General features: G+C 43.5%; 1 protein-coding gene across 12 annotated transcripts in view; it reads left to right on the top strand.

Moving 5' to 3' along the window:
* The window catches only part of LOC143923442 (interferon-induced very large GTPase 1-like), an 80,417-nt gene that overhangs the window by 46,972 nt on the left and 20,573 nt on the right, over positions 1–12,872 (top strand). For 7 of the 12 annotated variants that reach the window (XM_077447116.1, XM_077447113.1, XM_077447112.1 and 4 more), the window contains 4 exons: positions 4,025–4,153; positions 4,239–4,400; positions 5,025–5,105; positions 9,931–10,215. In XM_077447116.1, coding sequence (XP_077303242.1) covers positions 4,025–4,153; positions 4,239–4,400; positions 5,025–5,105; positions 9,931–10,215 — 657 coding nt within the window. The remainder of the gene's footprint in view (positions 1–4,024; positions 4,154–4,238; positions 4,401–5,024; positions 5,106–9,930; positions 10,216–12,872) is intronic. The other 5 variants (XM_077447118.1, XM_077447117.1, XM_077447120.1 and 2 more) reach the window with 3 other exon arrangements.

The raw sequence follows: 12,872 nt of genomic DNA, 5'->3' as shown, positions 1-12,872 counted from the left end.
GCAAACATTTTGGGGCAGCCCGCGCTCAAATATGTTGCTTTATATAGTGGCAAAACCTTGCTGACAATGCCCTTCCAATAAGATAATGATGATTCTGGTTTAATTCCAATTATCCTCATATGTTGAGTTATTTAAAGTGTGGGCCCCTGACCACCACACCAATATACCGTTACCACTGGAAAACTGCATCAGTGTTCCTCTATCATGAACGAGGAGGAGGCAGGGCTTTGTTACAATGGACGGCCACTGAACAGACTGCATAACACAGCGGGAGACACCCGCTGTTTTAGTATTTAAAGGTATGGCTGCAGATCAGAACAATGAGGCTGCAAATGGACACAATGAGGCTGCAAATGGGCACAGTGAGGCTGCAAATGGGCACAATGAGGCTGCAAATGGGCACACTGAGGCTGCAAATGGGCACACTGAGGCTGCAAATGGGCACAGTGAGGCTGCCAATGGTCACAGTGAGGCTGCAAATGGGCACAATGAGGCTGTAAATGGGCACAATGAGGCTGCAGATGGGCACAGTGAGGCTGCAGATGGGCACAGTGAGGCTGCCAATGGGCACAGTGAGGCTACAGATGGGCATTGTTTACCCAGTAGCTTCTGCATTTTCCCACCCTAGGCTTATACTCGAGTCAATACATTTTACCAGTTTTTTTTTTAGGTAAAATTAGGTGCCTCGGCTTATATTCGGGTCAGCCTATACTCAGGTATATACGGTATATTCGGCCTGTGGCCATTGCCGGACCCATGTACAGCCAGTTTAAAGTGTGTGTTGGGAATGTTGTGCTTTCATTTTTGTAAGTATATGTCTCAGACAAGCCCTTCATCCAACAGGCAACGTTGATGGAGCTTCTGGGCACAGAAACCGAGCACGGAGTGAAGAACAGTCAGAGAGATCCTCAAGCAGATCCCAATCCTCATCAGGAAAGCGCAGACACCAGGCACACTCAGGTACCCGTCGCCGTATGTAGTATTTAGAAAAACGGCCTTCGGCAGGAACGTATGTAAAACACTATTTTTTCATTTTGGATACAGCAGGGAATAGTTATTACACCTGTCGGTATTTTGGTTTTATTTTTTTGCCATCTGTTTCCCATTGAGGAATTGTCCTTTGGACACAACAAGAAGTGAAAAGAAATTCCTCTAAAGTAGGACAAAAAATAAATAAAAAATTTTAGGAGACGTCAGTGGAGCTAGCACCTCCATTGGAGGATGTCCCTTCTATTCCTGTTACATCTTCCAATTTTAGATTTTCCTTCAGAGAGATCACCAGGACAGGGAGAGCCAATCTGCCCACCAGAGATACATATAGCAATGAAAACCTCACCATACAAACCCAAACTAAAGCAACGTTTACATTTTATTTAGATACATACATTTTAGAAATGAGAACTTGTCAGTAAATTTTAGTAATAGTTCTCAGGCTTTTATTGTTGCCTGTGCCCATTCTGAAGAGTTGTCTCCCGCTATCATTTATCATTTATATGACAGGAAGTAAGGGCAGGGTTGTCTTAATAACCTTGCAGTATGCCCCCCCCCCGGGCAAGGTAATGTACTTGGGCCCCTAACAGGCTGCCCCAAATGTATGCACCTGCTCTCAAGAATTAAAGTGTAAATAGTTGATAGAATTAAACATATATTTATTAGTACTTTCAATAAAATAGATTTTAAGCAATAAGTCGAAGACTAAATCAATACAAAGGCACAGTACAGGGGGGGGGGGGCAGAAGGGGAAAAGTATAGGGGGGGGGGGGGGTCAGCAGGGAAAGATACTGGAATCAGGAGGGCAAAGTACAGGTTCCGGGACATTGGCCATCCTGGGAAAGCTTAAATGACTGAGGGTGGCAAAGGATTAAAATTAACCTACTGAGGAAAAAAAAAACTCGCCCTTTGTTTTTATTTTGATCGTTTTTTTTTTTTTCTGTTTTATTTATACCATAAATTTGCTTATGAAGATCAACCTCCAGAAAGTAATTCCAGAGACGAGGTCTATGAACAGGATTCTGTAAGACGTTCTAATGAAGAGAAAACCACTATGACATCATATCCATCAGAAGTCAAAAGCTCAAGCGGTGGTGAGATAAAATATTCCTCCAGGCTCATATTCCCATCTCTGGACTATTTTTTTTTTTACCCTTATCTAAGCTTGTCTTAGCCATATCTGCATCTTCCTGTTCATTACAAAAAATAAATACATTAATTAATTAATTAATTAATTAATTAATTAATTAATTAATTAATTAACAGTTAAATAATGGAACAAATAAATAAATACATAGGCCAATCACAATTTTTTTTTTTTTTTTACATCTAAGGTCCTGCAGTGGCATAAAAGCTCAAGTAGCGATGAGAAAAATGATTCCAGGCTCATGTTGCCATCTGTGGACTATTTTTTTGTTACACCCAGATATAAATCTCTCTTTGTTTAATTCCCACCCCCCACCCCCTCCTTTCTTCATCAGCTCTGCAAGGATTGCCTGTTCCACACCTCAGCATGATTTGGCATGCTGAAGTCATGTGGGGACATTCCTGGGTTTTGACTGGATGTTAGTGATCATAGCAGAAGTTCAGTGTAAGAAATACACAGGAGAAAATGTATTTTGATAAGGGGAGTGTAGAAGTGGGCGGGGAGTCTACTGACATCACAAATCCACCCACTGAGCCCTGGAAAACAGACCCACCCACAAAATCTGCAGTTTTTTCAGGTCTCATAGCAGAGAGAGGGGAGACATTTGACAGATAAGTATACATGCAGGAGGCGTGTATATCCTTCTAGATAACCAATATTGCAGTAGTTTAGAAAGGATGAGAGTGGGTTTACATCCACTTTAAGTGCCTCGGATTTGCCTGGCAGTGGCGATTTCGAGGGAATTCTCTCTAGTTGGGGCTTGGGGATACACGCCTTCTGTTTTTTTTCCTTTGACTGATGATGCAAACCCTTTCTTTGGTTGATATACGAGCATTTCAGATTGTGTAAACTGTGTATTACTTAAATATATTCATATTTTTCGAACTCTTTGTGAAAACCTTCAATAAAAAGGTTGAAACAGAAAGAAAGTACAATCTGCAAAATTCATCTGTTTCTTATTCATCTGTCCCAAAAACATTCTGCTCAAGATCAATTTTTTTTTTTTTCATAAAAAGAAACAGTTGTTCCCTTTTCTAAGCTTGTCTAAGCCATATCTGCATCTTCCCGTTCATTAAAAAAAAAATAAAAAAAAAAATGATTGAATTAATTAATTAGCAAATAATGCAACAAATCAATAAATATATAGACCAACAACATGAGATAGGGGTGGGGTTAATCTTAACTTATTGGGAAAGAAAAAAAAACAACTCCCCCCTTTCCACTCTCTATTCTAAAACCCAAGACGGCACTGGAACACCTTAGAATCCTCCTTCCAGTTTCTCCACCTCAAACTAGCCAGTTCTGAGGCTCGGAAATAGATGGATCCGCACCCCAGGCCATGAGGGCCCCCGGGGGCTGGTCAGGAGGACCAGGACCAAGGTGTCAGCAACAACTTCTGGACCGGAACCCCCGAACCACGTGACTTCGGCACCTTAAGTACCCCTTCCCAGATTATGCAGTGAGACAATCTCCCACTGATTGGTTCCGAGACAGAGATTGGTACCCAATGCGTCCAACCATACTGTGTACAGGTGTACAACCCCACCCATGACCAGGCAGAACTTCTATACAGCCCAGCCTAACTGATGCCAAAGTACAATTTAGCACAATTAGCCCCAAAAGTCATTACAGTATTGGGCAAAAAACGAAATTTAACATATAGTGCGTACTCGTTAAGAGTACCGGCGCTACACAGTCCCCTCGGTCATTCAGACAATGTCCTCATCGTCTCACTAAGGTGAAAAACTTTCTAACACTACAAAAATGTTGTTAAGCACCTGAGCGTTTAAAGGTGTTGGGATGGGGAGGAAAAGGGAAAGGTACTAACAGATATAAGATTTCTTTACCTTTACAGTTTTTCTATTTTTTACTTTTACCATGAATTAGATTATGAAAGGCAAGCTCCAGGAAAGAAGCCCAGAACCAATGTACATGAGAGGGATTCCATAAGCTATTCTAATGAACTGGACACTAGTATGACCTCATTACAATCGGGAGTCCAAAGCTCAAGTGATGGTGAGACAAATATTCCTCCAGGCTCATATTCCCATCTCCGGACTATTTTTTGTTACATCCAGATATAAATCTCTCTTTGCTGCAGGTAAAAGGGAATTAGAATTGCAGAAACAGACTGCGGTAGCAACGTATGTGTCCGAGGGTTCCTCAGTGGACATGCCTGGATATCCCCGACAAATCAACGCGATAAAAGGTTTTGACAAAAGAAAAGATTCTACGGAAGACCCAAACAAGAGCTCACAAAGCGGTAAGGATTGAATGATGCTTAGTTAGTACGACCTGCAAATTTCATCTGTTTTTTTAATTCATCTGTCCCAAAACCCCTTTTAATGATCTTCGGTCTGCTCAAGATCTATTGTTTTATCATCAGAAGGAATGTATGCATTGCACTCTGCCCTCACTGTGCACACGGCACTAATAATGTTTTCATTACATGTTTGCATTCTTTCCTGATTAGAATTACCCTGCCTATGTTACGCCCCTTGTTACCATAAACATACAATTGTAATATTAATGTGATATCTACGTAATCATGTGTATAAAAACCTTCAATTGCGTCATAATAAAGCAGAACAGTTATTTGGAAAGATGCGGAGCGTATCTTTTGTGTCTGTTCCCTACTTCAGTAGTTATTATTAATTTGGAACCACTAATCAATATGAGGATAGGAGTTGCCTATCTATAAATTCAGTCGTTCCCTTACCTAAGCTTGTCTAAGCCATATCTGCATCTTCATGTTCAATACAAAACAAACATAAATAAAATAACCAAACAAATGAATAAATGCATTAATTAATGATTAAATAATGGAACAAACAAATATATATATATAGACCAATAACAATTTTCTTTTACATCTATGGTGCTGCAGTGGAATACAACATAACAAAACAATCTGACCTGAGCTCCAGTAGGGCGCAATACTCTGCAGAACGTCATGACACCCCTGAAGGTAAGACTGCGAAGCCCCTCCAACAAACCAATGAAAATAATTCACAATCTGTTACTTTGTCACCTGTATTTTTTCAGAGAGATAAAATAATTTAAAGCGGAGTTCCAGTCATAATTTTTTTTTTACAGTATTCAGCTACAATAAATACAAATAACAACCTTTGGGAAAAAACTCACCTTTCAGGTCTGTCGCTAGGGGGTTCCTCGTAATCTGCCTCTTCCTCTCCAAGGTGCCTGACATAATTTCCCTTGGCGCCCGTGCTCGCTACTAGTGCTCCTGGGAGATGTCTGTCATCATTTCCCAGGAGTCACTGGGCAGCACCGAGGGCTTCGTTGCCATCCCAACGGGGGGCGGGCACTTCCAACAACGACGCCCGTTGTGATAGCAACGTCAGAAGTGTACAGCCCTGCGCCGTACATACTGCGCATGCACGAGAGTGGGCGGTGCATGCTGGTCGCTCAGCTGTACCAGAGCCCGGAAGATAGTGCTTATGGGCTTCACTGGTTAGTGCCAAGGGCTTCGTTGCATCACAACAGCAGCAGGCACTTCCGATGACACGGCTCATTGTGATGGCAACTTCAGAAGTGTACGGCGCTGCACCGTACATACTGCACATGCGCGAGAACGGGCGGTGCATGCTGGTCGCTCAGCTGCACCAGAGCCCAGAAGATAGTGCTTGCGGGCTTCACTGGGCAGCGCCAAGGGCTTTATTGCCATCACAACAGGGGCGGGCACTTCGACGACACCGCCCGTTGTGATGGCAACTTCAGAAGTGTACAGCGCTGCGCCATACATACTGCACATGCGTGAGAATGGGCGGTGCATGCTGGTCGCTCAGCTGTACCAGAGCCTGGACGATAGTGCTTGCGGGCTTCGCATGCCCACAAGCACTATGGAAACTGCCACGAAAGAGGAATATTAGATATATTCCTCTATGAAATCGGCAGTCGAGCGCCAATTAATCACACAAATGCGAGTGCTCTAAATAAGCCTTAGAGAAAAAAAGTATGCATTCTAAAAAATAAAAAATTTAACAGTGGGAACTCCACTTTAAGAATTAACATAATAATGCAAAAAGGTAACACGTGCTCAATTAAATCACAGTTGCTTGTTTGCAATAAGATTAATTTAAAAATTGTTCCTTTGATACACAGAAACTGATACATTCTTGCACTAAGACTCCAAGGAACAGTCTGCTTTTATATCTGTGTTCCATAATATTAAAAGACTTTCTCCTGCTAAAAAGATCACTTAAATTTACAAAATAATTGAATGACTCCAGTTTCAGTGGGCACCACACTAAAATAAGATACAGTAGATGTCTTTAATATTATACGTATTTATATAGTGGCAACAATTTATGCAGCACTTTACATACTGTACATTCTCATCAGTCCTTGCCCTCAAAGAACGTACAATCTAAGGTCCTTAACTCACACATGTATATGTACTAAGGCCAATGTACCAACCAGGAGTGTGGGAGGAAACCCAAACATAGGCAGATCAGGTAATCTCTATGTAGGTAGCATCCTGGTCAGGGATCACCTACCAGGAATATGGGGAGGAAACACAAAAACAAGGAGAACGTGTAAACTCTATGAAGGTAGTGTCCTGGTTGGGGATCACCTACCAGGTATGTAAGAGAAAACCTAAACACAAGGAGATGATGTAAACTCTAACAAGGTAGTGTCCTGGTTGGCGATCACCTACCAGGAGTGTGGGAGGAAACCCCAAAACTAGCAGAACATGCAAACTCTAGGAAGATAGTGTCCTGGTTTAGGATCACCTACCAGGAATATTGGAGGAACCCCAAACACAAGTAGAACATGCAAACTCTATGAAAGAAGTGTCATTGTTGAGGATCACCTACCAGGAATGTGGGAGGAAACCCAAACATAAAGAGATCGTGTAAAGTTTATAAAGGTAGTGTCCTGGTTGGGGCTTGCCTACCCGGAATGTGGGAGGAAACCCAAACACAGGCAGATCAGGTAAACTCTATGTAGGTAGCATCCTGGTTGGGGATCACCTACCAGGAATGTGGAAGGAAACCCAAACACAGGAAGATCAGGTAAACTCTATGTAGGTAGCATCCTGGTTGGGGATCACCTACCAGGAATGTGGAAGGAAACCCAAACACAGGCAGATCAGGTAAACTCTATGTAGGTAGCATCCTGGTTGGGGATCACCTACCAGGAATGTGGAAGGAAACCCAAACACAGGAAGATCAGGTAAACTCTATGTAGGTAGCATCCTGGTTAGGGATCACCTACCAAGAATGTGGAAGGAAACCCAAACACAGGCAGATCAGGTAAACTCTATGTAGGTAGCATCCTGGTTAGGGATCACCTACCAAGAATGTGGAAGGAAACCCAAACACAGGAAGATCAGGTAAACTCTATGTAGGTAGTGTCCTGGTTGGGGATCACCTACCAGGAATGTGAGAGGAAACCTAAACACAAGGAGATCATGTAAACTCTAACATGTAGTGTCCTGGTTGGCGATCACCTACCAGGAGTTCAGGAGGAAACCCAAACACAGGAAGATTAGTTAAACTCTATGAAGGTATTGACCGGTTGGGGATCACCTAGCAGGAATGTGGGGGGAAACCTAAAAACCATAAGAACATGTAAACTCTAAGGCCGCGTACACACGGGCGGACTGTTCGCCCAACTTAGTTTGTCAAACAATCCGACAAACAGTCCGCTCAAAATTTGCATGAATGGACTTGACCACACACGATGAACGAACAGTCTGCTGAAAACGTGCGTGATGACGTGAACGGCACGTATGACGGGACTAGAAATACGACGTCCTATACACTGCAATGCAACCTTCGGCCGTGTAAACCCTTTCTGAGTATGCGCAATACTTAGTCCGTCCAACTTGCCTACACACGAGCGGACTGTCCGCTGAAACCAAGTTTGGACGGACAAAACCAAGTTTCAGCGGACTGTCTTACGGAAATTCCGAAAAACTTTGTTCGTCAGACTGTCCGCTGAAACTTTCCGCTGAAGCCCACACACGAGCGGATTGTCCGCTGAAACACTGTTCAGCGGACTAAGTTGGGCGAACAGTCCGCCCGTGTGTACGCGGCCTTAGAAGGTAGTAGTGTCCTGGTTTTGGATTCACCTACCAGGAGTGTGGGAGGAAGCCCAAACACAGGCAGATCAGGTAAACTCTATGGAGGTAGCATCCTGGTCGGGGATCACCTACCAGGAATGCGGTAGGTAGAATAAACATAAAGAGATCATGTAAACTTTATGAAGGTAGTGTCCTGGTTGGGGATCACCTTCCAAGAATGTGGGAGGAAACCCCAAAACAAGCAAAACATGCAAACTCTATGAAGATAGTGTCCTGGTTTAGGATCACCTACCAGGAATATTGGAGGAACACCAAACACAAGTAGAGCATGCAAACTCTATGAAAGTAGGGTCCTGGTTGAGGATCACCTACCAGGAATGTGGGAGGAAACCCAAACATAGGGAGATCATGCAAACTTTATGTAGGTAGCATCCTGGTCGGGGATCACTTACCAGGAATGTGGGGGGGAAAGCCAAAAACAAGGAGAACATGTAAACTTTCTAAAGGTAATGTCTTGGTTGGGGCTAACCTACCAGGAATGTGGGAGAAAACCCAAACATAAAGAGATCATGTAAACTTTATGAAGGTAGTGTCCTGGTTGGGGACCAACTACCAGGAATGTGGGAGAAAACCCAACTCAGTGTCCTGCCTAAAGCGGAGTTCCGACATTTCTTTTTTTTTTTTATAGTCAGCAACTACAATAACTGCAGCTGCTGACTTTTAAAATATGGACACTTACCTGTCCAGGGCGCCCGCAATGTCGGCACCCGAAGCCGATCTGTCGCTCGGCTCTCAGGTGCTGCCGCCGCCATCTTCGGTAAGGGAATCAGGAAGTGAAGCCTTGTGGCTTCACTTCCCGGTTCCCTTCTGCGCAATCCGGATGCTCCCTGCTGTCTCTGGGTCCCGTGTGTTTCCCAGTAGACAGCTGAGGGGGGGGGGGATGGGAATTGGCGTCGATACCCGCAGATTCTGCCACTATCTATGCCCGGAAGTGGGTGCAAATACCTGTATTATACAGGTATCTGCACCCCCTCCCCCCTGAAAGGTGCCAAATGTGACACTGGAGGGGGGGAGGGGAAGGTTTCCGTAAAGCGGAGGTTCCATTTTTGTGTGAACCTCTGCTTCAAGGATTCAAATCATAGTGTTCACAAGACAGGAGTACTAATCACTAAGCCACCAGTATGCAATCAAGTGACAATAAATTTGACATCTGTTACTTTGTTTTTAATTAACAAAATAGGATTAACATTCTAGAAAAGAAGCAATGGCTATTGCACAAAGGTAAATATATACTGTATATATCAATTACATTTATTCATAATTATTTATTTTTTTAATACTATAATTGTATCAAACAATTTCAGTATTTACAGTATCTACAGGCTGCTATTTCCTGGGTGAAAGCTTAACCTTGCATGTGATCACTTTATGATCACTGATGTAGTAATCACATGATCAGGGACCATTCTGATTGGGATTTGGAGCTGTCACTTACAGCTGGATTTGCAAGACAGCAGCTGTACACTATCGGCTGTGAGCTGTCAAAGTAATAAAGTAACAAAATATATCCTTGGCAGTGAAAGTCATGCTTAGGGGTGCTAATAGAGAGACTGGGGGCAGGATGGGGTTCAACTTAACCTATTGGGGGGGGGAAAACCCAACCCCCTTCCCCCACTCTATCCTGAGACTCTCTGGTACTTTTACCTTTACAGTTTTTCTATTTTTTACTTTTACCATAAATTAGGTTATGAAGGTCAACCTCAGAAAAAGAAGATCAGAACCAAAGAAGGTCAATTGGATTGGAGAAGACATTCCAATGAACTGGATACCAGTAGGTCCTCATTACAATTGGGATTCCAAATCTCAAGTGATGGTGAGAAAATTATTCCCCCAACATTCCCATCTCACAATAAGGTTGTATTAGCAAGGGATGTGTCCGGCGATTCCCCAGTGGACAGATATCAACAAATTGACACTACAACAGCTTTTGAAGACTGCAGAGAAGACCCATACAAGACCTCACAACAAGGTAACCTTTGATGAGATCTCTTAAAGTAACTCTGACTCTGATTGTTAAACCACTTCAGCCCCGGAAGATTTTACCCCCTTCCTGAGCAGAGACTCAGCACTGCGTCGCTTTAGCTAACAATTGCGCGGTCGTGCGACATTGCCCCCAAACAAAATTTGAAGTCCTTTTTTTTTCCCCACAAATAGAATTTTCTTTTGGTGTGATCACATGATCGGGAACCAGTTCCACCAGCTTACTAGAGACCATGAGATGTCTATGACTGCTTGGTCACTGTACTGGGAGTGCGCCCAGGGTGTGCACGCTCCCAGTACAGAAACCTAAGTCGCCCATGGACAGTATGTGTTGCATGTGGGCGTTAAAGCTTGCCCTCTTTACCACTGTACATGATCGCTCGTCTCTCCGCTGCCCCCGCCGCCATCCTCTGTCAGGGAATCGGGAAGTGAAGCGTTGCGGCTTCACTGCCCGGTTCCCTAGTGCGCATGCGCAAGTCGCGCTGCGCATCTCCACTGGCCCCCGCTGTGTCCTGGGAACTGTGTGCTTCCCAGAACACAACGGGGGGGCGGGGCACCTGCGGCTAGCTTGTCCCGGAAGCGGGTGCAGATACCTGGATTATCCAGGTATCTGCACCCCCCTCCCCGCTAAAAGGTGCCAATTGTGGCACCGGAGGGGCGGAGGGATCAGATGAGCGGACCTTCCACTTTAGGGTGGAGGTCCGCTTTAAGTTGCAAAGGTTTTATTGAGAATCCAACTGTCTAATAAGAAAGCCCAGCACTAGCTCTGCACTCTCTGACTACTTCTCCAGACTAAAGATCTAGAGATTCCCATATCTACTAGAAAAGGAAAATAATCTCCCTTCCTCGACTGGGTCATTCAATGAAATCATTCAACTGAGCATGCAATTTAAGATCCTACTATTTAAAGAGGAAGTAAACCCTCAGCATTAAAATGAAAACAAAAAGCAAAAAAACCCTGCAAGACAAAGGCATAATTAACTAGCATGCATAGCATACTAGCTAATTATGTATTACTTACCTCAGATCGAAGCCCCCCGCATTGGTCCACGTTTCCCCCTCTGACCGCCAACATTTTGTCCTGGAGAGACTTCCGGGTATCGCGGCTCCAGTGCTGTGATTAGCCTGGAGCCGTGATGACGTCACCCAGCGCATGCGCGCGGGAACGGCGCAGTCCAACTGAAGCAACGGCATATAGCGCCGTTGACGTTGGCACATGCATATACAGGAATATCTCCTCAACCGTGCAGGTTGAGGAGATATCCTTGTTAGCTACAGGTAAGCTTTAATATAGGCTTACCTGTAACATAAAGTTGTAAACAAGGATTTACAACCACTTTAATCACTTGGCGCCCATACTACGTCATATGACGTCATGGGCTTTCGGTGGTTATATATTCCCTGCACCATAAGAACGATCATAGCGGCTGTTCCGCCGCTTGATTGTTCTTGCAGGAGGGGACGCCCCCCCTCCCGCCGCCCTCCGGTGCTTCTACCGACTCACTGTTTCCATCGGTGAGTCGGTCACAGGATCCGCCGGCCCCAGCAAGTAATCATAGAGATTTCCGGTGGACTAGATCGTCCCCGGAGTCTCTATGATCGTTCTGAGGCCGGGTGCGATGTTATGATGTCACGCCCAGCCTCTGTATTCAAATTAACGGTGCCGATTTGGCTAGGAAGCCAGGATCGTTTTTTTTTTTTTATTCTTCCCAGGCTAGAGGTGAGATATGGGGTCTTATTGACCCCATATCTCACTGTAAATATGTCCGATCATGCCATATTCATATTACAAGGGATGTTTACATTCCTTGTAATAGGAATAAAAGTCATCTTTTTTTTTTTTTTTTTTGTGTAAAACGAAAAAAAAAAAAAATTAACAATATAAAAAAAAAAAATTTAAAGCGCCCCTGTCCCCATGTACACAGAAGCGAACGCATACGTAAGTCCCTCCCACATATGAAAACGGTGTTCAAACCACACATGTGAGGTATCGCCGCGAACGTTAGAGCGAGAGCAATAATTCTAGCCCTAGACCTCCTCTGTAACCCAAAACATGTAACCAGTAAAAAAATTTAAAGCTTCGCCTATGGGGATTTTTAAATATCAAAGTTTGGCGCCATTCCACGAGCGCATGCAATTTTGAAGCGTGACATGTTGGGTATCTATTTACTCGGAGTATCTTCCTCTTTCACATTATGCAAAAAAATTGGGCTAACTTTACAGTTTTTTTTTGTTTTTTTTAAGCATGAAACAGTTTTTTTTCTGGAAAAAAACGTGTTCGAAAAATTGCTGCGCAAATACTGTGCGAGATAAAAAGTTGCAACGACCGCCATTGTATTCTCTAGGGACTTTGCTAAAAAAATATTTAATGTTTGGGGGTTCTATGTAATTTTCTAGCAAAAAAAAAATAGGAATTTAGGAGAGAAATGTCAGAATTGGCCTGGGCGCGAAGTGGTTAAGTCTATATAGTCATGTGAAATTCCTAAATAGCAGTCACTCATTCACCACCCGCAGCCTGAAAAAGGGTGCAACCTTTCATATCCACCAGGCTAAGACGTAACTTAGGAATTCAACTTTTTTTTTTTTGATCCTAAACATAAGGCATAAATATAAAAACAATAAGAAAACACACTGTATTCTCTTTAA

This window comes from Lithobates pipiens, unplaced genomic scaffold (genome assembly GCF_037356315.1).
Source record: "Lithobates pipiens isolate NorthernLeopardFrog02 unplaced genomic scaffold, aLitPip1_a1.2 Scaffold_22, whole genome shotgun sequence".
NCBI lineage: Eukaryota > Metazoa > Chordata > Amphibia > Anura > Ranidae > Lithobates > Lithobates pipiens.
This window is presented reverse-complemented; position numbering and strand designations above follow the sequence as displayed.